Below are 25070 nucleotides of genomic sequence, written 5' to 3'. Positions count from 1 at the left end.
TGTTTACATTCTTCAAGAGATGGATAATTGCATGCAGAAGGCATATATGAGTCAAGAACAGACGGGTATGAAACACAACAACGTGAAGTCCTGAAAATGGAAATTAGTCATTGGAAAAATTCAAGAGTTCAGGTAAATGCATAACTGGCCCCCAAGAGAGACCTAGTCACCTGCACAACACCGTGTCCGGGAAGCAGAGCGAAGAGGAAAGAAGAAAAAAAAAAGCTGAGAGAACTGGAGAACACAGGACAGATTGAAAGATGCCCACGGTCATAGTTCTAGAAAGAGTCAGGGAATGGCAGAGAATCAGTGCTGGGAGAGAGAAGGAGAATTTTACGGAATAAATGAAGACACAAAGGAGTCTTCAGTTTGCTAATGGATGTTGAGGATTGAGCAAGATGTACCAGGTGTCAGACACCTCACAGTGAAGCTGAGGAGTAAGAGGAAATCCGGAATCCCTTAGCGGGGGAGGGGCGCCGTGGGCCATGATGCTCTGCAGGGGGTGCTGGTTGCAGGTGCCCCGCATGCACAGGGCCCTGGGGGCTGCAGCAGCTGGTGTGCACTGTGCGGGCGCACAGCTCGGGGCTGCCAGGCTGTGCATCAGGGACAGAGGCCAGGAGAGCCTCCCGCAGAAGGAGGAACACATCCAGTGTGGGTTTTGGGGAAACCCTCGAGACTCTTGAGATTGCTGGGAGGGAACAAAATCTGCCCAAATTTACATTTACATTTCCCTTGTTCATGTTATAGCTGAAATAGACCAATTTTGCTTTTTTACACAGTGTTGAGATAGAAGTCGTGACGTCAGTGGAGATCAGGTACACTTGGTGTCCTTCAGGACTCTGCGCGTAATTGTTCCCCTAGGAGCTGGCTGGGGTCTTAGTCTGTGACAGGCACTTAGGGAGATAAGGGAGACAAAAGTCCTAGCCCACCTACAACTTACCTTCAAGCAAGTCGGATCATTATAAAGTGAACATGTAAGAGAATATGAGGTACAATAAAGTGCAGGGTGGCCTGCGTCAAAATTCACGTCCACCTGGACCCTCAGAATGTGACCTTATTTGCAAGTAGGGTCTGTGCAGATGTAATCAGTTAAAATGAGGTCATACTGGGGTGGGGTGGACCCTAAAGCCACTGCCAGTGTCCCTCTGGGAAGAGAGGGGACGCGGAGCTACACCCAGGCGGAGGCGGGTGAAGCCCGAGGCACAGATCAGAGCCATGCACCTGTCCGGGGGGGGGGGGCAGGATGGCTGGCCAGCCCCTCACGTTGAGAAGAGGCAAGGAGGGACTCCCCAAGGAGGGAAATCCCTCAGAGGGATTTCTTTCTTTTTTTTTTTTTTAAGATTTTATTTATTTGAGAGAGAGAGAGAGAGAACACGAGAGGGGGAGGGTCAGAGGGAGAAGCAGACTCCCCGCTGAGCGGGGAGCCCGATGTGGGGCTAGATCCCGGGACTCCAGGATCCTGACCTGAGCCGAAGGCAGTCGCTTAACCAACTGAGCCACCAGCGTGCCCCCTCAGAGGGGTTTCTCACTTCCGACCTGCAGAACCGTGAGAGAATCCGTTCCTGTGGGATGTTGTTCCAGTAGCCCTAGGGAACTAACATGGGGGATGGAGACATTCCTGCCCTTTCCTCGGGCTGCCCTTGTTCCAGAACTTTCATTTGTGGAACTGTCTGTTCACAGCCTGCGGTACTACTATTCCAAGAGGTGGCCTGGCCTGGGATCCACCCTCCCCTTTATGCTCCCGGGCCATCCGGGTCTCCTCAGCTCCCCCGTGCACACCGCCCTCCTCCCGTCTCCCTCCTCCTCCTGCTGGAGCTTCCAGATGCTTCTCTGTTCCGCTGCCACCAGAACCCTGATTTCATCTGCTGTGCCCTGAGATCAGGCAGTCCCTCCTGCGGGTGGTTCAGATTTATCCTGTTCACACTCGTACGAAAAGTCCGCCAAATGAGATTTAAAGGCAGAAGGAGAAAACAGTGGTTCCTGTCTAACCACAGCCAGGTGATCTTAGCAGAGGACGCTGGCCTTGCCGGGCACAGCGCCGCTGATGATTTGGGCTTCACACCCTTCAGCCTCAGCACTGAGGCTGAGCTCGGCTCTCTGTCCTTGCCTCTGAGGAGACCCTCCAGCTCCACGGGGTGACACTGCCCTCAGGGCACCGTGCCTTTCAGGCTGTGACCTTGGCGACATGGCAGGCCTGCAAGGCCTCTGGCTCTCTCCTTCACCCCTTCTCTGGCTCTTTGCCGTCGCGCTGTGAACTGGCCCGTTTCCAGAGGGCAGCTGGCTTCGGAAGTGGCGCAGAGCCGGACTGCCTCCCTGGCTGATGTTTGGACAGGCCCAGGTCCCTGGCCACACTGGAGGGAATGAAAAGGGTCACAAGAGGCCTTTCTGAGGTGACATCACGCTCAGACAATGCCTGCTTTCTCCTTCCCTGCGGCCTGCGTGGGGCGAAGACCGGAGTGAGGGAGAGAACATGCACCCCTGCAGTTGGGAGTGGCCAGGATGGAGCACTGTGTACGGAGCCTGGGGCCCCGAGGGCGCTGGGGCAGGCTTCCTGCCTGCCCTACCTGCGCCCCATGACCACACCCAGCTCCTCCTCCACCCCTGGCTTCTGGCCTACTCGGGTGGAGAAACTGGTGGTTCTTGGGACTTTCTGGGGGAGCTCTGCTCCTTGAAACCCTCTGCTTCATCCTAGACTGCCTCCAGGCTCCCTTCTGAAAGCCACGCCCCGCCCCGGGCTTGCTCAGGCTTCTAGGGAGTTGTTGCAGAGTTAGTTAATCTCTGCAGGATCGCTGGGTTCAGTTCAGCTCCTGCAGGGGAATTAACACATTCCAGGAAAGCCTGGTTTGGGGTTGGGATTTTATTTTTAATCCTGTCATAGTGAGATAAAATAGGCAACTCAAGCATTTTTTCTGCATTATAACAAATCCATCCAAGCTGACACGGGGCAGATCAGCCTCTGTAAGACAATCACGCCGGACTCCAGGGGACTTGGTAAGTAGAATTCTTGGTGTGCAGGTAGACTCTGGCACTAAAGTTTCTTACAGGCAGAAAAGGGTTTGGCCTCTGGCTTCCCCCCCCCCCGTTGTGTGCCTGGGGGGAAGCCAGCTCAGTCCGGCTGTCTAGGCTGTCTACCGTGGGAGGCAACCCTGTTTTCATTTTCTATTGTTGATTCTGGTCAACTTCAAAATCCAACAACAGTAACAAATGGGGAGGGAGTGGGCTTCATCAACAGCTTACCCCGTTCCCAGACCCCTTTTAGGGCACCTGCTTTGTTCCAGGTGGGTGGTGGAAGTGCCCTTCTGAAGACAGCCCATGGTGATTTCAAGGCTGCCCTCCGCTAAGCACAAGGAGCATCTAACTTAGTCCAGTTGTTGTCTGGAGCTGGGAGAGGACAGTGAAAACAGGCCTGCATCCCAGGGGACGCCTGGCAGTAGGTGGGGTGGGGGGGGGATGGTGGGGTGTGGGAGGCTCTAAGGCGGTGGAGCTGGATTGGGGCCCAGGGGTGGTTACGCTGCAGACCTGGACATGACTTTAAGAAGTCTTAAAAGGTAAAGTGTTTAAAACTAAGATTCAGCACAGGGCGCTTGGAAATTTGTTCCCAAAGAACAACCAGCTGGAATTAGCAGAAGCCTGTGGAGCAAGCAAGGTTTCCTCTGGGACGGGCCCTGCAGGGCTGGACTACCTATTCTCCCCAAGAAAACAGGAAGCCCAGGGCCTTCCCAGCTCTGCCCCCGTGACCCCATGCTTCACCTTCCAGTTCTCTGGCAACTTTCTGTATCTACAGAATTTTGTTGGGTGGTTAGTTCAAGGTCAAGCGTGACTGTAACACAAGGAGACAAGTGGAAAGGTAAAGGAACATGAGAAACTCCAGAGGGGCTGATCCGCAGCCCTGGTCCCACCCAGGACCTTCCAGGCGGGGCTGGTGCCCAGTGAATCCCCGCGGGCCTGAGGGCGAAGGGCAGCAGGGCTCTGCTGGCTCTGCAGGGAGGGGGAGCGGCGGGCGAGGTGTGCAGGACCAGTCTTTCTGGAGCATCAGTCCTTGGCCCGTGGCTTCCACTGGGAAGGAGGCCATTCCCACTGAAACTGCAAATATTCTTGGTCCTTGCGGTCACGGTTTTCCTTCTTTGCCCGTGGCTCCCTTTTCTTCTTCAAATTCCCCTTTTTATTTTTTATCAGAGAGGTGCATCAAATAATTTTTAGTGGAAATTGAACAAATGAATAATAAAAGTTCAAATATTGATTTAGCTGTATCAGCTGCAAAAAATTAGCCTACTCCATTTCAAAGGGCTTTTCCCGGGTGCCCAGAGCTCCATCTTCCTGCCAGTGCGGGTCTGAGGACTCATTTCTTTGGGATTTATTTGTAACCTTTGGCTTTTGGCTCTGCTTAGCTGAGCTTAGCTGAATCCAGCCTCATTCTTCTCAGAATAGAAGGCCAAGGGAGCTCCTCAATGGCCCACTGGCACCATCTACTGGGCTGAATTCTTAATCTGTTCATGAATGAGCCTGGCTCCCTTTTACCCCCCCCCTTTTTTTAAAGATTTTATTTATTTATTTGGGAGAGAGAGAGAGAGAGCATGAACAGGCGTAGGGGCTGAGGGAGAAGCAGACTCCCCGCTGAGCAAGGAGCCTGACGACGACGCGGGGCTCGATCCCAGGACCCTGGGATCGTGACCAGAGCTGAAGGCAGACGCTTAACCTACTGAGCCGCCCAGGCGCCCCCTTTTATCTTATTTTTACCCACTACTTTGCTTCCTTTATGGGTATTTCTCCACCTCGGTGATATATTATTGAATGAGTCCTTCTATTTATGATTGCTATTTTTATAACGACTGTATTGCACCATAATTCACGTGCCTTACAGTTCACCCACTTCAGTGCACACTCCAATGGCTTTTCGTATATCCAGTTGTGTAGCCGTCACAATTTCAGAACATTCCAGCCACCCAGAAAGAACCCCTGCCCATCAGCACTCGCTCCCCATTTCCCCCAATCCTCCCAGGCCTCGGCAGCCTGCAAGGCCCCCCCTCCCCCGTCTCAGGATCTGCCTGTTCTGGACATTCCACATACATGGGCTGATGCCATCTGCAGTGTCTTGTGTCCGGTTTCCTTCACTTCGCACTGCGTGCTAGCGGTTCGTTGGCGCCGTGGTGTGGGTCAGCCCTCCATCTCTTTTCGTGGCTGAACAACATCCCCTTGTGTGTGGCCGCCGTGTCTTGCGTATCCACTTGTCTGTGGATGGTCATTGGATTAGCTCCGCCTCTCAGCTGCCAGGAGGAATGCAGTCGGGGCCTGCTCAGGAAGGGGCTGCCGCCTCACATCCCCACCTGTTGTAGGATTTCTCCATTTTAACCCATCCTCGTGGGTGTGAAGTGATTTTCATCTGCCTGATGGCTAATGAGGTTGAGCGTCTTTTCATGTGCTTATTGGCCATTGGTGAGAGAAATGTCTCTTCAGATCCTTTGCCCACTTTTAAACTGGGTTAATTTGTATTTTATTATTGAGTTGCAGTTTCTTGTATTGTAGACACAAGTCCTCACCTCGGCCGTGCCAGCGCCTGGAAGCAGAGGCCAAGGGAGGAAGCAGCCTACATCTAAAATGGTTCTATTGTAAAAATGTACAACAATCCAGAAGGAAGAGCTGGGCGGGAAGAAGAGCATTAGTTTAGCTCGGAACCTGGTCAGCCTACCCTTCTGTGGACCCAGTTTTTCGGCTCTGAGCCCAGCCTGGAGCCCACCATGGGGGTGGAGGGATGGCTGGAAAGGGGCTGCAGGGGAGGGAGGAGGGGGGAGGCCAGGGTCTCTGGCAGGTCCCACATTTACAGGCGAGGGAAGTTAGGGGCCGCTCAGGGATGGAAGCAGAGAGGCCAGAAGGGTTTGCGGGAAGACGAGATAGGGCCGGGCCTCCCAGCCGAGAGTGTGGCTAACAGGTCTACGTGAACCTCAGGCCTTCCGTGTTATGTATCACAACAGGGCTTGGGAGTTTCTGTGGAAGGTCCTGTACCTTCAGGAGCAGATGGGAGAAACCCACAAGACCACACGGGATTTTAGAGAGTCCTTACAAAATATTTTTTTTCTAGTAAACTGGTTGATCACACAGAAAAGTTTTGTTTTGTTCTGAAGTGCTTCCCACTAATCTCTCTTACAAATATTGCCCCTGCCGCCTGGCCATAGGGCGCTGACTTACCTTCTCAGGAAGAGAGCCGATGGGAGCGATTCCATGGCAGGAACAACCCGAGCGTGGCGTTGAAAGACGGGCTTGTTTTCTTGCTTTCTGTCTTATGGAAATTCTTAAGCGTTGAAAATGAAGCATTTCGGTGAAGATAAAGCAAAGAATATATTTCCTGTTCTACTACCTTTGTTATTTTAATCCAAATGACTGGAAGCAGCTGTGTTGGATAACATAAGCTTTCTTGAATTATTTGAAAGGTTGAAAGTCCAAAATCCGCTATTTGTTTTTGCTGTCCCTCCCCTATGGCCCCCTCCAGGTGTCCTCTCTCCTTGCCTCCCTGCTGCTGCTTGAGAGAGGCATGTTCTCTCCGTCCTCCCCGCCCGCCGGGCTGTTGGAGAAGGCCTTCCGGTACATCGATCTCCATCAGAATGAGTTTGTACAGGTAGGAGAAACTACACCCACAAAATGCCTGCGTGACATAACCTTTGGGTATCTGGGTGAATGCTTATTTGCTGGGAGGTGTGGATTTTTTTTTGCCTAAAATCTTAATTCCATTTAAAATGCCCATGGCTCCTCACTGAGTTAAACTAATAAATATTTGTTACATTTAGGGAAGAGATCCCTCCGCAGCCTTTCCTCCTGGAGAGGGCATTCCTAGTGTGTTGATCAGGGCTGTCTGGGTAGCGCTGATGCCCGCTGAGCGTAGGCTGACCCTAGACCATCATCAGGGGCCCTCGTTGAGGTCCCCTCCTCCTGCAAAGCCTTCCTGCGACTCGTCCCCCACCGCCACCCCCCATGACGCCATCCCAGAGTAATACCACCTGGCTACAGCAAGCTCTAGGTCCCGAGTTCTGCCAAGTTCAATGTCAAAGGTGTTTTGTAGTCCTTGTGCAATGTGCACTTTATCTCCTCCCTTATAATCCTCTGCTCCATTCCGAACTCACTACATGGCAAACTGCCTGTGGTGTGGGCAGACATCTCGGGGGGAAGAGATGGAGCCGAAGGGCTAGGAGCAAGGAGAGTGGGAGGCCTGGGAGCAGAAGGGTGGGGGCAGGGAAGGGCCGTAGCCTCCATCAGCCTCTAAGTCCCCTTCTTCTCCACTGACCCGCTTGTCCCCTGGCACACGGGTGAGTTGAGTCCACCACAGCCCGGGGACTCCATGACACGTCACGAGATCTTGTTCCCTGAGCCCCCATGCCATGAATCTGTGTTCAGTATGTGTATACTGGAGCGAGCAGCCAATGTTAGCAACAGTCAAGGGTTCATGTCTCCTGCGGTCACACAACGCTGAATGGCTAGGCCGCAGGTCCTAGACTTGACCTTCATGGAATCCTTCCTCGTGCTCGTGGGCGTATTGACTTGACATAATGCCTGTTGGGTTTTAGAAAACCGAGTGGGGACTCGGGCTGTAGGTTGGAATTAGCAGAGGGAGAGGGACAGTGTGTGGGGGAGATATGTTGATTTGGGTCTTTGAGCCAAAACTCTCCTTTCTGCAACTTCCTCACATGTATCCAATCCATTACCTTTAGGGACCACAGGGCAGCATCTGTTCTATGAATTCCAGTTTAAGTGTGTAAAACACAATATTCCTTAGGCCAAATGAATTTCTTCATAATAAAAATTAAAGTGCTACAACCAGGACAGAGATCAGACTAAAATAAGTTGGGGAATCCAAGATCAGTCACCCAAAGTATGCGTGGTTTTTTAATAAAAATGGTGGCTATCCCAGTATAAGCGACTAGAGACCCAGTACTGGGATGTGATTGATTATTATTGATAATTCAATATTATTGATAATTCAAAATTCAATATCAAGTAATTCAATATTACTTGGAGTTTATTGAGCACCCGCCAGCAGCCAGGCGCTGAGCTAGGTCTTATGCACGTCATCTTCTCTAATCCTCACGGAAAGCAATGCTTGTTTTCTTCGATGGCTCCCCTTGCTTCTGTGGCCAGAGGTGTGCCTTTTCCACACATTAAGCAACTGTCTAGTTCTCGGGACACCAAAGGGGCGTCCCGCAGTCCGACTCCCTCTGACACCGCCTGCCTGGTGTGAGTGTCACCCTCCCACCCCCACCGCCAGCAGTGGATGCCAGTCACATTCGGGTAGTGAGCCCCCCCGTTATTTACATGTTCCAAGCAGTTGCAAGTCGGGGCTCCCATGAACCCTGCTCTGGTCCCATCTTTTGCTAGAGAACAGCTCTAGAACTCAGGAAGACACTTAATTACGTTTGCCATTTGTTATGTAATAAAGGACATGATAAAGGGTACATACAAGCAGCCAGATGAAGAGGCACTTGGGCAGGGTCTGGAGGCACCTTCTGTCCTGCTGCGGTTGGGGTGCACCGCTCTCCCAGGCTGCAGTCGCCAACCTGGAAGATCTCTGAACCCCATACTTTCAGGGACGCTTATGGAGGCTTCATCATGTGGGCATGAGTGATTATTAACTCATCTCCCGCCCCTCTTTCCTCCCCAGAGGATGTGGCTGGGGTGGGGAGCCCCAAGCTTCTAATCACAGCTTGGTCTTCCTGGTGACCAGCCCCTGTCCAGGAGCCCACTAGAACCGCCTCATTACAACAAGATATTCTCCCAGGAAATTCCAAGGGAGTTAGGAGCTCTGTGTTAGGAACCCAAGACAGAGACTGAATCTCTGAACAAAAGATGCTCCTAGCACGTTTATGGCATGGGAAGTTGTAAAGGTTGTAGGGGCTCTGGCCAAGAGCCCAGGACAAAGACCAAAAGAGGTATTTCTTATTGTGTGGCAGCCTCACGCTGACAATGACCCACAGGCAGAGAGCACTACCCTCAGAGGGAGGTGGGAGCCAAGGCTACGAGCCTGAGGAGCATCCGCAAGTCATACAACTCGAATGGGCCGAACCCAGGGCAGGAGCCAAGGTGTAGCCCTGGGGCACACTGCCTCCCGGGTTCTGGAGGTAGGGGGGCAGGGGGATGACCACAAAGCCGACAGGCACCGTGCAGCCCAGCCGAGGCCACTGTGTGGTTGCTTAGACTGAGTCGCGAGTTCCAGAGGTGTCCAGGGGCCTTTGTGGGAGGCCCAGAGTCCTGAGTACGGGCTGCCAGCCAGTTGCTCCCGGTCCCTAAGAAACGAGAAGTGGTGGGTCCAAGGAGGCACAGGCCCAGGTGTCCAGGAAGGCGGCCTTCTCCCCAGCCTGTCCTGCCCTGTTCTTCATGAAGCAGATGTCTCTGCCTCTGGGTTCTTGATGACACCAGCCCGTCTGCGGTCGCTGACGAAGATTGCGTTTGCTGGCTCAGTCTTCGCGGCAGGCAGCCCGCGCTGAGGGTTTGGTGCCTCCTGCCTCGAGCCACGTGCCCTAGAGTGGACGTGGTTGACATGGTCGGCCCCCCTCGGACGAGTCACCTTGTCACCTCTCCTTACAGACGCTGAAGGAGTGGGTGGCTGTGGAGAGCGACTCGGTTCAGCCCCAGCCCCGCCTCAGACGGGAACTCTTCAGAATGATGACGCTGGCTGCGGACAGGCTCCGGCGCCTGGGAGCCAGCGTGGACTCCGTGGACCCGGGTGTTCAGCAGGTGTTGGATGGCCCCCTCCCCACCACGAGCTGCCACTTCTGTGGGCATCGGCCCTGGCTGCCCTTGGGCGTGGCAAGATGGGGACTTGCTCCCTTCCGATCCTCCTCAAAAACGCCCCATCATCTCAATTCCCAGTAAGATAAACAATTACATCTTGTCCCAGACGAGTCGGGATTACTGATTTCTCGTCGTGGCAGCACTGCAGGGCAGCAGAGAGCGAGTGGGGTGGGTAAGGGAGGGAAAGGCCCCCTCCCCGTACTATTCATATCCTTCACGTGTCGGTCAAATTTCTCCCCGACTGTCCTTTCCCTTATGTTCAAATGTGCCTTCCTCAAAGGGTCCAGTCTTTCATCAGAATCACTGCTTATTACTGTGTCCCGGTGGCAAATGGTGATCCTTAATCCAGGCGCAGGTGCCGCCTGCTTCAGCATGGATGAGTCTCTGAATGGTGTGTGTTTTCCAGAACCACGTCTACCTAATTTAAGCCATTTGAGTCTGAGTTCATATTGGAGAGCGTGTTTGATTAAGTTTACTGTTTGCCCCATGCATCCAAGAAAGCACTTTACTTTAATTATTTTTTATGTTTTAATTAAGCGTCTCGTGGTACCCATTTTAGAGGTACATAAAATGATGATTAGAAAAAATATGTGGGCTCTAAAAAAAACTCAGGGGTAGAAACTGGACTCCTAATGTCACGTCTGAATTTTCTGGGAGAACTGAACAACTTTTTTTTTTCTTTTTTTAATGTGATCTGTTTTTTTTTCAGCTGCCTAATGGTCAGAGTCTCCCGATACCTCCCATCATCCTGGCTGAACTGGGGAATGATCCAAAGAAACCCACTGTGTGCTTCTATGGCCACTTGGATGTGCAGCCTGCTAGACAGGAAGATGGGTGGCTCACAGACCCTTACACGCTGACGGAAGTGGATGGTCAGTGACACATCAGTGCTGGGTTCTTTGTGGATTAGGAATCGAAGATGTGACTCCCGTCCCCAGCTCCAGGCCTTACCCTGTTCTTGTTAAGAATGGACAAAATGCTACCAGTCTCATAGTCTACCAGCTGTCCAATGAGGCTGGCTTTTTTCTCCTTTGTGAAAGAAACTATGAGCTATGCATACATGATGCGTGCCCCTGGGCAAAATTGACTCCCAAGATGGGAGTTCTTGGGAGGAAGAAGTTGTCTAGATCACACATTTTCCTTTTTTAAATACTAAATGTAATTATGTTTTTTTAAGGAAAAGAAGAAAGGTTAATGGAGATACACACATACCCCTTTTTCATTGGAGATACACACATACCCCCTTTTCATTCTTCTACTAATTATAAAATCTTGAAATGAGAGGCTATGTTACATGACATTCTGCAGCAAATCCTCAGGTCCTTTTCAATGAACTTGGATAAAATAGCTAATTCCTATTAAGGCCAAAGGGACCCGTAAATTTCAAATTAGTTTATATTATCTGATTAACTGATGGCCATAACGTTTTTACATAAGAAATCAGACTTTGTGACCTCAGAGCAAGATTTGTGTCTGGAAAAGTAGAAAGCAATGTTAAAATGATTACCCATAACACTACCTTTGTTTTTAACTCACTCAACTTGGCAGAGGTGTTTGTACTTTTCTAAAAGTTCTTCCCCTATTTTTAAAGGAAAACTTTACGGACGGGGAGCAACAGACAATAAAGGCCCTGTTTTGGCATGGATTAATGCCGTGAGCACCTTCAGATCCCTGGAGGAAGTAGGTAACCAGTTGTGTTTGGGAAGGGATGATGTCGACAATGATGGTGATGGTGACGATGATTATGTTGACAGTGAAGGTGATGATGAGGACAGTGATGATGATAATGACGACGACAGTAATGACAAAAGTGATGGATGATGATGACAGCATTGACGGTGAAGGTGAGGATGATGACGATGACTATAATGATGATGAGGATGATGACAATGATGATGACACTGTTGACAATGAGGGTGAGGACAGTGGTGAGAGGATGATGATGACGACGACGATGAGGACAATGACAGTAATGACGATGATGATGAGAATGACAACATTGAAATGGTGATGATGACAGTGATGATAATTGAAGGAGATGACAATGACGAAAATGACAACAATGACGATGATGACTAGAATGACAACAACGACGGTGATATTGATGATGGTGATGAAGGTGATGACAGTGATGGTGATGACAATGACAATGAAGGTGATGGCGATGACGATGATGACAACGATGAGGACGATGACAAGGTCCTGCCCTCTTCCCTCCCTCCCTGCCCTCCTCCCTTCCCCCCCCCCCCCCCTCCCCCCCTCCCCCCCTCCCTCCCTCCCTGCCCTCCGCCCTCCCTCCCTCCCCGCCCTCCTCCCTCCCTCCCTGCCCTCCTCCCTCCCTTCCTCCTAAGGGAGAGAACAATACTTATAAGAAAGAATCTGTATAAAGGCCAAAATCTGCTTTGCTTTTTAACTTTCAACTGTGAAACGTACATAAACACAGACAAAACATAAGAAGTGTTCACTGCCCTTGGACAAATCGGCTGATCTCTCAGAACCTCATTGACCTAATCTGTGAACTAGGAATAGTTATTTCTGCCTCAGGAACCTGGAGTGGAGTAAACGGGGTAACACACGGAGGAGCCCCAATGCCTGTGTGAGCGAGGCCCTTTACGAGGGTGGGTTTCTTCCCTGTTCTTCCCCCCCCCCCCCCGATCCTCTCTTTCTTTGTTGCTTACTGAGCCCTTGAATGCACCTCATGTCACTGGATGGTGTTACTAAGAGTCAGACAACTGTTATTACCCATATTGCATAGGTAGGGACGTGAGTGGCCAAGAGGTCAAGTGGCTTGTCCCGGGTCTCTTGGGTGTCGGTGACAGAGCAGACACCCAAACCCAGGCCTGGCAGCTGGTCTGTCCTCCTCCCCCAACACATAGGGGCTACTGGCTTGCATTTTATTAATCATGTTTTGCCAGAAATTTCTTAAGCTATCCAACTACTTCTCAGCAATTGTTTTCTAGTTAAATGTTAATAAAGAGCTTTCAAATATTAATATTGCAGAATTTTAGCTTAACTTCTTAAGACACATGGAAATAAATCTATGCAAAGGATACATTCGAACAAATCATTATCCCCAAATGCCCTTAACCAACTGAATGACCGAAGGTCACTTACTTTCTGATACATAATCCTCCAGTCATCCTGCCTTTGTTAATCTGTGGTGAGTCAATTCCACCCTTCCAAACTAATTAGTGTGTTTGTGCCACCGTTTATCTGCACAGAATTACTTCTGGAGTTCTCCTGTGTGTGTTTTATGCTCCAAGAAAAGACTTTGACCTCTTCTCTTCATGTGGCTCTGAAAGATATGAAGTTATAAATTATAAAGATACAAAAAGATCAAAACCAAATGGGGGAAAGGCACGTTGTAAAAATTTTAAAGGAGCTATTCTTTGCCCTAATATTAACTAGAGAAAAACTCAAGTTCCATTTTGCTGCAAGATCAAAGCCTTTGAATAAGTTAAAAGGCAGATTGAACTCAAAGCTGAAAAATAACAGATACTTGAAATAAAAATTATCCTGAGGCTTAAACATTAGACAGTCTTTCAAAGGGAAGAGTTCCCATTTATCACGCTCAGAATTATGAGGACAGAAAAGAGATTTGTAATCGAGTAACCTTTCTTGAAAGGTTCCTTTTGGGGAGATGGAGGAAAGCATCTGTGTCTGTGGCGGCTCAGGAGAGCTCTACAGTGTGGGTGTTGCTTCTCCTCCAAGAATTCCTTCCCCGAATCATCCTTTAGGGTCCACACTGAATCCATCAGGGTCATGCTGGAGGCCATACACAGGGTCTTCCCTTGTAATCCCCTTCACTGTCTTGGTTACAACTCCTTTGTTGTGAACGGAGCTGTTGGGAATGTGGACAACCCGTACATTGAATGTATGTAATAATTTGTGTATTTATGTCACATGCAAACGAATTCTGGATATGAAAAGACGAATGGGCAAGTCATGCAGTTTTTTGCCAGAATGGTTTGTTCTGTTGTTATTTTGATTCAGGATCTCCCTGTGAATATCAAATTCGTCATTGAAGGGATGGAAGAAGCCGGTTCCGTTGGCCTGGAGGAACTGGTCAGAAAGGAGAAGGACCAGTTCTTTTCCAGTGTAGACTACATCGTTATTTCAGATAATCTGTGGCTCAGCCAGAGGAAGCCAGCCCTCACTTATGGCACGCGAGGAAACAGCTACTTCAGGGTGGAGGTATTCGCGGTGGTGTGGAGGGAGGAGTCTGTCCTGGGATCTTGGTGGGAAGAGAGAAAGCTCTTGGGAGAGCAGAGTTCTGAGCTGGAGGCATGGCCTGGGGTCCCAGAGGTCTCGGGACTGGGGAATTCAGGAAGCCTCCCAACCGGAGTGGCTATGCTGTGTGCATTTCTCCGGAGGGAGAGGATTCAGGGGTTTGTGACTCTGCCTGCCTGATCAGGGGCTGGGCTGCCATGAGTGGGACGGCACCTGCTCCGCCACTCAGGCCGGAGCCCCCCGGGTGTGTGTGTTCAGGGGGGAGGAGGGGGGCGCCGGCATGGCCTGGCTGTGTGGGACTCTGGCTCCCATGGTGCGCAGTCTTGTGCGGACACCTTAACCTCACGGCCTCGGTTTCTTTACCTGTAAAGCGGGCCCAGGGTGGTTGTGATCCCCAAGCACGCTGTCCAGTTCAGCTTCCTTTAACATTTCTATTCATACTGACAGCAATTCAGAACCAGAAAGTCCCTCCGTGGTAAATCATTTGTTTTTTTCTGAGCCGTGGACTGAGCTCCAGAGTGGGAGGCAGGGAGGAAGTTACAAGTGGAGACACCAGTAGAATTGCAAGAGGACAATAAAGAGAAGACGGTTTCTGGAAGGGTAGATGGGCGGGCTCCATCGACTTCAGCCACTCGGAGAAGGGGCTGCTGGCCCCAGAGAGAGCTGTGTTAGAGGAACAACTGGGGACTGAAATCAGGTTTGAGGATTTGGGAAAGAATGAGAAATGAAGACCTGGGAGGGGTAGATGGTCCAAGTCGTGTGACTGGGAGGTAGCCACCTGAGTCCTGAGGGACAGTGTGGGGGGCGTTCTCTATCACGTGAACGCTATCGCCAGAGCAACCTCAGAGGTGAGCGCCTCTCCTGTTCACCCATCTTACAGGTGAGATGCAGAGATCAAGATTTTCATTCAGGAACCTTTGGGGGTATCCTCAGTGAACCCATGGCTGATTTGGTTGCTCTTCTTGGTAATGTCTTATTTCATTTCACCTTTTTTTTTTTTTTTAAGATTTATTTGTTTGAGGGAGAGAGGCGTGGGGTGGAGGCAGAGGGAGAGGGAGAAGGAGACCCCCGCTGAGCATGGAGCCTGATGTGGGGCTCCATCTCATGACCTTGAGATCATGACCTGAGCTGAAACCACGAGTCCGATGCTCAACTGACTGAGCCACCCAGGCGCTCCTTCATTTCACTTTTTAAGCATCATGGAATCCACTAGAATACAGTTCTGTTTGACTCAGTGCACCTCTCCTCCCTTGGCCTCCAAGCCAGTTCTGTGTAAGGGTAGAATAGAAGAAAAACCATATTCTTAGCTCCCCCCGCAACTTCAGCTAAACGTTCCTTAGGATTATTAAGTCCACATTACATTTGTTCATGGACTGAAGCTCTTCCTCAGTTCACCCCCTTTTCTTTTACTGGGTATTGTGACACATCTAGCCATACTCAGGGGCAGTAGCAGAGAGACCCCTCTGGAGAGGCATCCAGAGATGATGCCAAAGACACCAGCACCACCTGGCACCCTGTTTCCAGTTCTGTGGCCCCAAGTGGCACAGAGACTCCCATTGGTTTACTCGTTGCTGCCTGCTCCTGCCCTCCCGTAGAGCCCCTGGAGTTCACTGGCGGAAGGTGTGCATACGTGTGTGCTCTTTCAGAGGGCCAGTGTGCCCACACTGACCACCTTGATTCATCCTGTTGCTCTTGCTTGCATACAGGATGGATCCCGGCAGTGAAGGAAGCTGCATCCTCAGGAACCTCACTTGGAGTAGCCCCTTTTTACAGTCCTGGCAAGGACACTTCACTTTTATTTTCATAATTTGGCGTTCTTTTTTTTTTTATTTTTTTTTTAAGAGGTTCTCAGGAAAGCTTCAGATCCCACAATACTTGGATCTGTCTCCTTGGCACACAGGGTACCTTAATGCAAATGTTACAACGTGCCCCCTTTGGGCAGACAAACTACCAAAAAACATGTCCTCTCCAGGGATTGATTAGCAAAAGTCTTTCTGTGTTGACACAGCTTTACCTCTGCCCCACTCGCTTGCATCCCCTTGGACTTGGCAGTCTCAGACTGGGCACCATCAGCCCACCTGGGCCACCTGTTGGGAGGTGTTTTCAGGGTCTTCAGGACCATCTTTAATTGTAGGGCTTCTTGTTCCTTCATTCCCTGAAGTAAATAATGAAATCTGTATGTCTACCTATCATGTGTTATCTAGCTCTGCTACATGTCATTCATCTCCCATCCACCTATTCTTTCTGTTTATCTACCATCTCTCTATTCCTTTATGGCCTTCTAGTTTTCCTAAAATATTATTCTTGGACAATGTTTCCCATGCTGGATAATTTCAGACAGACTACAACAATCCATTTTCCTTTAAAGTGTTTATGTTTCCAGAAGAATTCAGATAGCATGCAACTCAATATTAGAGCTGCTGGGGGGGTGTTCATTTTCTCTTTTATCAGAACTAATTTTCTCTTCCCGAGGAACAACATCATCAGATCTTTATGGTGCGTTTCTCTCTCCCCCATCATGATTGTTGCATGACATTCTCTTGGACTGTACAGTTTCACTCAGGCATAGAATTCCATTTAGTCCTACAAATACCTGTGGTTCTGCTATAGGAAAAATCAGATCGGGATCATGAACAGAATGAAAAGCATATGGTTTCACTTTCTTTAATTTTTTGAGACAAATCAAATAACCCATAGTGAGATGGTTCTGGATTGGGTCATCTATATGGCTTTCGTATGCTTTGTACAAAGACCTAAGGATCTAGAGTTGAGCTTCGGCACTGATGACAAGCATTTTGGCTTGCTGACCCCAATAGGTCCTCCTTCGGGGCCACCGCAGGTTAGGATGTCCCAGGAGAGCTGGTTCCGTCGGGTCCTCCCTCTGCAGACTGGCAGGTGCCCCACACGCTAGTCAGGAAACCTGCTGCTGTGTGACCTTGTACAAGTTCCTAATCTCTCTGTCCTCCGAGTTCCTCGGAGGAACTCGGATCGCATGATTCTGATAACTGTGATTGCTAATAGATTATAAAGGTTTATTGAGTGTCAGCTGTGTGAAAGGCACGGGAGTCTCCACTGGGGGACACAGGGAAACCAGTCCGCCCCCATCTTCAAAGAGACTTAAACTGGGGTGTGTTTGGGAGGTGGGAGGTGGTGGGCGTGGAGATGCTCAGTTTGCACAGAGTGCTCAGCTTCCTGAGCTTTCCTCTTGGTGGACATTCCCAATCCCTGCACTCTCCTAAAAGCCACAAGGCAGGGAGGGTCACGGGGCCCAGGGCCCTCTTATAAGCACCAAATACCCTGTAGTAATAAAATGTTAAATTCCAAGAGGACTCCTGGGGATCAAGGATTACATTTGCTTCCTGCTTGCAGTTTTCATAGGCACCACCCTCTCTGCCTCCCATGCATTTCCTGGCTGGGCTCCTGGCCGAGGAGGCCCTGGCGGCTGCAGAAATCACATCAAGGTCAGAGGATCATGATTTCAAGTGGGAAAGGAGAAGGGGGGTGGGGAGATGAACTCCTTCAGCAACATCCTGTTTTCCTGGGAACGCATTCAATGTTGAAGAACTGGGGCAAGATGTGGAACGCAGGAACATGAACAGCACACGTGTGGCGTTTTCCCACTGCCCGGCCCTGCGGTGGCGGTGCCTGGCGGTGCCTGGAGGACACCGTGTGTCCCACAGCCCCACCAAACAACCCTCTGCTGGGGGCTGGAAGGGGCCGGGAGAGGAGGACATGCCATTCCTCTGCTCTCGGGAGATGTGTCTGCTGGCTCTCTTTCCAGCCCGCGGCTGGGAAGGCTGCCCTGCATCCGGAGAAAACAGGATCCGTGATTCAAAACCATACCCTGGACTGGGCCGGGCCAGTTGTGCTGGAGAAGTGCAAAGAGCATGTAGAAAGGCCACTCTACTCAAAGCCCAGCCTAACCTGTAACGACTCCTGACCCCCACCCCCATGGTAATATCTGGCAAGGCCAGCTGGAATAATAGGAAAAATGTCACAGTTCAGTGTCAAAATATGGACACCGAGCATCCGGGCCGCTAGAGTATTTCAGGTCTTAATTGTTGTTAACCTTGACATTTCAAACACTCCTCTCTTCTCACCACCGAGGCTGTGCCGGGCGCGTCCCACACGATCTCGGGGGCCCAACCGTGATGCTGCTCTGTGCGTCCCCCCACTTGGGGGCTCCCGGCCTGCTCCCGTGCTCCTGCAGAATGCTCCCCTTTACAACTGTTTGTTTGTGGACCTACAGGTGTTTCTTCACCCTGTGTCTTTCCAGCCGGACTATGAGCAGGGTCTGTCTCTTACTCACTTTTGCAGCTCTGTGCTTGCCTAGGAGAATGTCAGCAGCAGTTTAGGGACGTGCACTGAGGGGAAGACTTAGTGATTGTATTATTGATGGTGCTTTTATGTTTGATTTTGACTTTGGTGAGGGTACAGAGGGTGGCCTGCAAGTCAATGACAGCCAGTCCCAATCATTGGCACCCAATGTATTGTTTGACTTGAATTTTACTAACAGGTTTATCCCATTTATTTACTATTTATACACTTCATTGGGCTAAATGCAGGGAATTCCATCACTCAGTGCCGCAGGGAGGCTGGCTCATGCACAGCAGGCCGCAAACCGTACCCAAAGTGCAGCTGTAGAAGTTTGGGTGAAGTATGGGGGGACCAGGAATGGGCGCTAAGGAGGATGTGGTTGAAAACCAGAACAGCGAAGCCTTCCCTTCTCATCTTGCCACCTCGATACCTCTAAGCTTGGGGTTTTGCCTTGTAGGATCATCTCAAAGTGCGGGGACACCCACTATGCCCCACACTAGGGCCATCGCTGTGGGTTCTGGTAGGGACTTTACCTTGGATTCTGTTGTGTCTACACAGAGAGCCCAACCATCTGCTGTTGGTCTCAGGGAGGGTCATACTTGTCATTTAGCCTGTGTGGTGAGCGATGGCACTGTTGCTGATGAAAGCGGGGTCTTAACAGGTGCTCTTGTCTCTAGCACTCATCCCTTGCCCTGAACATAGAAGGTGTCTAGTAATGAGGGGGAATGCATCGGTTCTCCTGGAGGCTTCGACCCCCTGCTTTGTAATTGTCGGGTGTGACAGGAAGATTTGGAAATACAGTGCTTCACAGTAGTTTTCTGACCTTGTCCAGTTATAGTCACATTAAGAATGTGGAGCATATGGGGCGCCTGGGTGGCTCAGTTAGTTAAGCGTCTGCCTTCAGCTCAGGTCATGGTCCCAGGGTCCTGGGATCAATCCCCGCATCAGACTCCCTGCTCAGCAGGCAGCCTGCTTCTCCCTCTGCCTACCGCTTCCCCTGCTTGCGCTCTTTCTCTCTCTCTCTCTCTGACAAATAAATAAAAATTGAAAAAAAATAAAAGAATGTGGAGCATATTTTTTATGAAGTGTCTTTACTTGAATGAAAGGCCCCAGGCAGCCTGAGGATGAATTTAGATGCCCTGGATACACTTAACCATTCCTGTTAGTCTACTTGCTACATGGATAAGTACATTCTCAAGGTAGTGAGCAGTGTTTACTAAATCTCCACTTCTGCTTCCTCTGTACGTATTCATTGATGATTTCCCCCCATTCCTATTAATCCCCAAACGCTTTCATAAATAACAGACTAGTATATCTGTGTATTCACTCTGAAGGCAGTTGTGGTCATGATGTATGCCTCATAGGCTAGACCTCAAGGGTATTATGCTTTTGATGAAAGATGAGTGTCTATTAAATGATGGTGTGTGTAGGGCGAGAGAAGCTGAGAAAGACGACCTTCAGTTCCTCGGGGATGTTTGCATAACATATATATACATATTTAAGATTTTTTATGATGAACATGTGTTACTTTTTAACTCAGGATAAATTAAAATTTCAAAAGGAATCTTATCTATGATACAGAAGGTATAATTGAGGACTTAGGTAATATAGGTAAGCCACAGCCAATTACGTGTTTCCATCTCGCCATTGACAAGGTGGACATTGAAATGGGTCTGAAAACGTCAGCACACTCCTAACTTCGACCTGACTTTGTTTCCTGTGTGTACCTTGCAGGTAGCCTTGTAGACTCCTCTGGTCATATTCTGATCCCTGGAATCTATGACCAAGTGGCCCCTCTTACTGAAGAGGAGAGAAAGATGTATGAAGCCATCGATCTGGACCTAGAAGAATACCGGAAGAGCGTCCAGGTTAAGAGATTTCTGTTTGACACCAAGGTATGGTGTCCTGAAAGAGGAGTGACAGTAATAAACCTTATGTCTCCTGTTCCTCATTTACCGTGGGGGCTGCAAATCTGCACATGTCAGGACTGAAAGCGGATGTTGATTCGGAGGCAGATTTTCACTTTCACAGTCACTCACCTCCCTCAGGTCTAGAGCACCAGAACTTTATCTGGGTCTGACTGGTGGCACTGGCCTCGGGCACGGAACCCGGGGCCATCACTCAGTTCGCAGATGTGCTTTTCCAAGTCGGCTTCTTGGACTCCATCCCATGCCGGCCTTCAGCTTCCGTGCTTCCTCTCTGCTTAAAGATTGAGAACAGTCTGAGACTATTCTAGCTCCAAGACTCCTAAGTGTTCATTTCAAAAGACAGAATTAAGAGCCTCTGGGGCTAATCTGTACACTGCTACATCGCTGCCGCAGTGCAGGAAAGAAGCCAGAGCCCACGGCATTCATTTCTGGCGAATTTGGAAGTTTTTCTTTCCCTATCTTCTTCTTTTTAAAACCTTTGCCTGCTATGGTGTGTGTTGGCTCAGACTGCTTCTGGGGGGCTGCCAGGAGAGGGAGATTCATGGCCAACAGAAGCGGTCGAGTTGATTTTTGTGAAGTAGGTCTCTTCCCTCGGACCAGCCCTGTGTTGGCTGGAGCAGGGAAGAAAAGTGGCTCAAACATAACGCAGAGTTCTTTGAAGTCTTCTGAAAAAGAAAATGTGTTTCCTGTGCAACTGATCATCACGGTGACTGGGGATAGAAATTTCTAATCAAGCCCCAAATTCTGAAAGCCCCTTTGCCATCTATTAACTGCGGAGCTGAGGCAGTGAGGGGCCCGCGTCCGCGGAGCAGCTCGGTCAGGCGGGGGGCAGCAGCGGGTCCCGGGGCCGGAGGGGAAAGGCTTGTGTTATAGTCCAGGCATGTCTAAGGAAGGTGATAATTAACTTGTCATGAGTGGTGTCAGAGATGTACAGAAATGGGCGGTACAAGCAATGCAATTCAACAGAGTTTTAATGGAACAATCTTTTATATAGTAAAATAATTTTATTTGAATTCAGGAGGAGATTCTAATGCACCTATGGAGGTACCCATCTCTTTCAATCCATGGGATTGAGGGCGCATTTGATGAGCCTGGAGCTAAAACAGTCATCCCTGGCCAAGTTATAGGAAAATTTTCAATCCGTCTCGTCCCTCACATGAATACATCTGTGGTGGAAAAACAGGTAACAAATGTGCATTGTTCTCTCTACGGCACATTTCGAGTGTCGCATCCCAGGGTAGTGAGCTATTCCGTTGTTAGCACTGAAGTTTCATTTTTTCCCCCAATATAAAAGGGACTGGAACAAATGTCAAGAAACCAACATAATTTTTGTTCTGTAAAAATCTCTTTCTGTAATTATATGCAATTACAGTAGTCAGATAAATAACCATTCGGAGCTGGAGTGATGGGACGTATTTTTACATTAAACAGTTGACATAAAGGCAAGATTCGTTTACACACAGATGGAGAAGCTGACTGCCTATGGCCGGATGGAGCTGGAAACGCTCAAACCCATAGTTAGTTTGCCCTTGGTGTCTGCAGTCAACACTCTGAAAGCAGCCACTTTAATGAAAATGTTATCTGGAAGGAGTTTAATGTCTAAATTATCAAGCTATCATCAGTTTACCTCAAGTTCAACAGAAAGTAGGCTCTGAATAAATGAGCTCCAAGAACACCTCATCCCAAATCTCTATCTCCCATTGACCTCTTTTCTTGTCTTCTTAGCGCTAATTACATCCTAAAATGCCCTCCTTCCCTGTCTCTGTCCCTGTTTTCTCCCCACCTTCCCTTCCATTTTGGATGTATTGTTTCTCTTTCTCACAACACATGGATTCCACCAGGGGAGCCCCCAGCCCCACCCCCAGCCCCAGCCCCACCCTGGTCTTGCTCACAGCTATGATCCCAGCACCTAGAAACATTCATGCCAACATGACAGGCATTCAACAATTGTTTGTCAAAGGAATGAATGGGAGGAATATTTCAGAGTGTGGAGTTTTTCTTGGGAGGATTTCCATGGTGGCCACTGGAATGGAGCCCAGGGAACAGAGAAGGATACTGACAAAACGCTCCTTTATAGCCTAGTTTGGAATTGCCCCCCCATTCAGGAAGTGACAAATGCCTAATATTCCCAAAATAGTCATTAAGGTACTGACAAGTCCGAAAAGAGGGATATTCATATTGAGAAGTTGTATTGTGTTTCATAATTACCAAACATTAGCAATCTGACACTGAGGTCAGGATGGGGTGGGCGCAGGGCTGAGGAATGGAGGGTCCACAGATAGAAGGGGCGTGAGAACAGTGTTTCTCTCAGTGCTGAAGCTCTCAGTCCCAGAGGCCCTCTGTGAGAATGAGGGTAAAATCACGACACTCGAATTTGTTGGGCTGGGATTTCAGTTTCTTGATGAAAGAGTACTGCACGGGAGAATAACTTGAAATTTTCTCTTACCACTGAAAATGTTCCTTTTCAGGTGAAGCAGCATCTTGAATATATATTCTCCAAAAGAAATAGTTCCAACCAGATGGCTGTTTCTATGACGCTAGGACTACAGCCATGGATCGCAAATATTAAAGATAAACAGTATCTGGCAGCAAAAAGAGCCATCAAAACAGGTTAGACGTGCGATGCCTCGAGTTGCCAGTTTTCAGTGGTTCCAGGGCGCGGTGCCTGGTGGGGCAGTGGAGAAGGCAGGCTCATTCAGAATTTCGGTTTAGCTCTCCTTTTCAGAGAGGCTCCGTTGCTGAAAGTCAACAGCTCTGCCCAGGGCTCTTCATACACAGTCTCCTGACCCCTCCCCACGGCCTTTCCCAGTTTACAAAGTAAGTCTGCAAGAGATGAAGGAATTGGGGGAATGAAGGGCACCCAGCTGGAAGTGGCAAAGCTGGGTTCATGTCTGGAAGCCTGAATTTGGGGCAAAATGACGGACTTGGTAGCCCCTGATACTTGTGAAAATGATGACCCACATATAAAAATGTCCTTTAAAAGGCATAGCTGAATTTGGATGAAAGTATAGGAGATCTGGGGTTAAAAATGAAGGCGCTAGGGACGCCTGGGTGGCTCCATCAGTTGAGCACCCGACTCTTGATTTCAGCTCAGGTCATGATCTCAGCGTCGTAGGATGGAGGCCTGAGTCGGGCTCCGGGCTCTGGGCTCAGTGCAGAGTCCGCTTGAGATTCTCTCCCTGTCCTTCTTTCTCTGCCCCCCCCCTCCTGCGCTGGCGCATGTCGCATGGGCTCTCTCTCTCCCTCTCTCTAAAAAAAAAAAAAAAAAAAAAATTATTAAAAAAAAAGAGGAGCTACAATTTAATGGAGTAAGAAAGCTGACACTGGACTGCCCTGAGGGGATTTGTTCTTTTTGGTCACAGGGAGGTTTGGGTTTTCATGGCCATAGGCCAGCAGGAGGTAGGGAACAGGAAGTGAGACCCATTAAATAAAGGCAGGGCATTCCCTAAGAGCCAGCCTCACCCTGGTGGGGGCTCACCAGGGACTCAGCCTCACAAGGTTTGGGTCTTTAATCTCCACTCTCTGGGGGGTCCAGTTCTGATGCAAACAGCCCCATGGCAGGCCACCTGCCATTTCCACAGAGAGGCTTCCTGGGATGCTCATTTTATAATTTTATAAAATTTTATACAAAAATTTATAAAATTTTATATAATTAAAAAAAATTACCAAACACCGAACTCAAATTCCAGCCTATCTGACTCTAAAACCAGTGGTCTTTTCAGTGCCACTCTTGCTTCCCCAGAGATAGAGAAAGCAGCATAGCTTTATTTGGAATTTCTTTGGTGGTGCCTGTTTTAACTGCATGTGCTTCCAAGTCCTGGGCAGGATCATGTGGTTGGTGAGCACAGGACACATTACCTGGGCCCTGGCTGCCTGGGCAGGGAGAAGGAATATCCAGTCCCTTTGGTTTCCGCAGCTGGAAGGGGACACTGCCAACAACTGCAACATAGCGGACTCTGAAAGGCAGGGGGACTTTCAGGGTGTCCCCAAAAGTGAGGCGGGGAAACCCTGACACATGTTTATATGACTTATGGTACTTTATCGCAGATGAGGCCTCAGGCCGCATCCCTAACAGAGCAGAGCTGGGACTGGAGGTCCAGACCATCTGGGAGCACTAACATCTTATCAGGGTTATCTGTACAAAGGACAGAGACATTAAAAATTAGAGGACAGGTCCGAGACTTAGAGCCCCACTTCTCTACATAATCGTTCCTCCTGCTCCCAGCTGTAGCAGTATTTTACCAGTAAAATTTGGAAGTCAAGAACAGAGGAAGAAAAGTTATTAGGAAGGTAAATGTAATCCCAGCCGAAGAGTGATGTGTGATTGAAATGTCAAGGTCAACAGTAAAGACCTGAAATACTCTTGCAGGAAAGCATAAGGCACCTTTTGGTTTATTGTGTGTGAAACCAGTTCTTCCAACAAGGTGCATCTTCTTCACTCACATTCACACCTTGCTCTGTGGATAAAGAAGACATGGCATATCATTTGTGCCTTCATTTTATTTTGCATCTCTACTCCATCACTGACAACTCAACTTCTTGCCTGGAAGGTTTGAAGCCATCGCTCCTTAGGCCCTAGGATATCCGTTAAAGCTATTTCATGGGATACCTTGACAGTAGAGCAGAAAAACTGCACCATTCAGGTGACAGTTGAATACCGCTGTTTATTTGTATACTGGTTACAAAACCAAGGAAGTCCCACTTTCCAAATATTTAATTCATGAAACAACCATAAAAGGAGGTACATTGTCTTCTAATGCTTGTGCTAGAAATGCATGACCTCTTCCAATCATGAGAAAATATCAAACAAACCCAAATGAA

The 25070-nt window shown here is 49.3% G+C and overlaps 1 protein-coding gene across 3 annotated transcripts in view; it reads left to right on the top strand.

The window, feature by feature from the left end:
- CNDP1 (carnosine dipeptidase 1) overlaps positions 1–25070 on the top strand; it is a 32950-nt gene that overhangs the window by 6356 nt on the left and 1524 nt on the right. Inside the window, exons 1-10 of one of the 3 annotated variants that reach the window (XM_073898030.1) lie at positions 2801–2991; positions 6485–6610; positions 9568–9717; positions 10484–10646; positions 11366–11454; positions 13768–13968; positions 14885–14969; positions 20056–20216; positions 21268–21432; positions 22718–22859. In XM_073898030.1, coding sequence (XP_073754131.1) covers positions 6527–6610; positions 9568–9717; positions 10484–10646; positions 11366–11454; positions 13768–13968; positions 14885–14969; positions 20056–20216; positions 21268–21432; positions 22718–22859 — 1240 coding nt within the window. In that variant the 5' untranslated portion in view covers positions 2801–2991; positions 6485–6526. Of the gene's footprint in view, positions 1–2800; positions 2992–6484; positions 6611–9567; positions 9718–9959; positions 10166–10483; positions 10647–11365; positions 11455–13767; positions 13969–14884; positions 14970–20055; positions 20217–21267; positions 21433–22717; positions 22860–25070 lie in introns of those variants that run through there. The other 2 variants (XM_073898029.1, XM_073898031.1) reach the window with 2 other exon arrangements.

This window comes from Callorhinus ursinus, unplaced genomic scaffold, assembly GCF_003265705.2.
Source record: "Callorhinus ursinus isolate GAN/ISIS: 27379988/994484 unplaced genomic scaffold, GSC_fseal_2.0 scaffold11, whole genome shotgun sequence".
NCBI lineage: Eukaryota > Metazoa > Chordata > Mammalia > Carnivora > Otariidae > Callorhinus > Callorhinus ursinus.
This window is presented reverse-complemented; position numbering and strand designations above follow the sequence as displayed.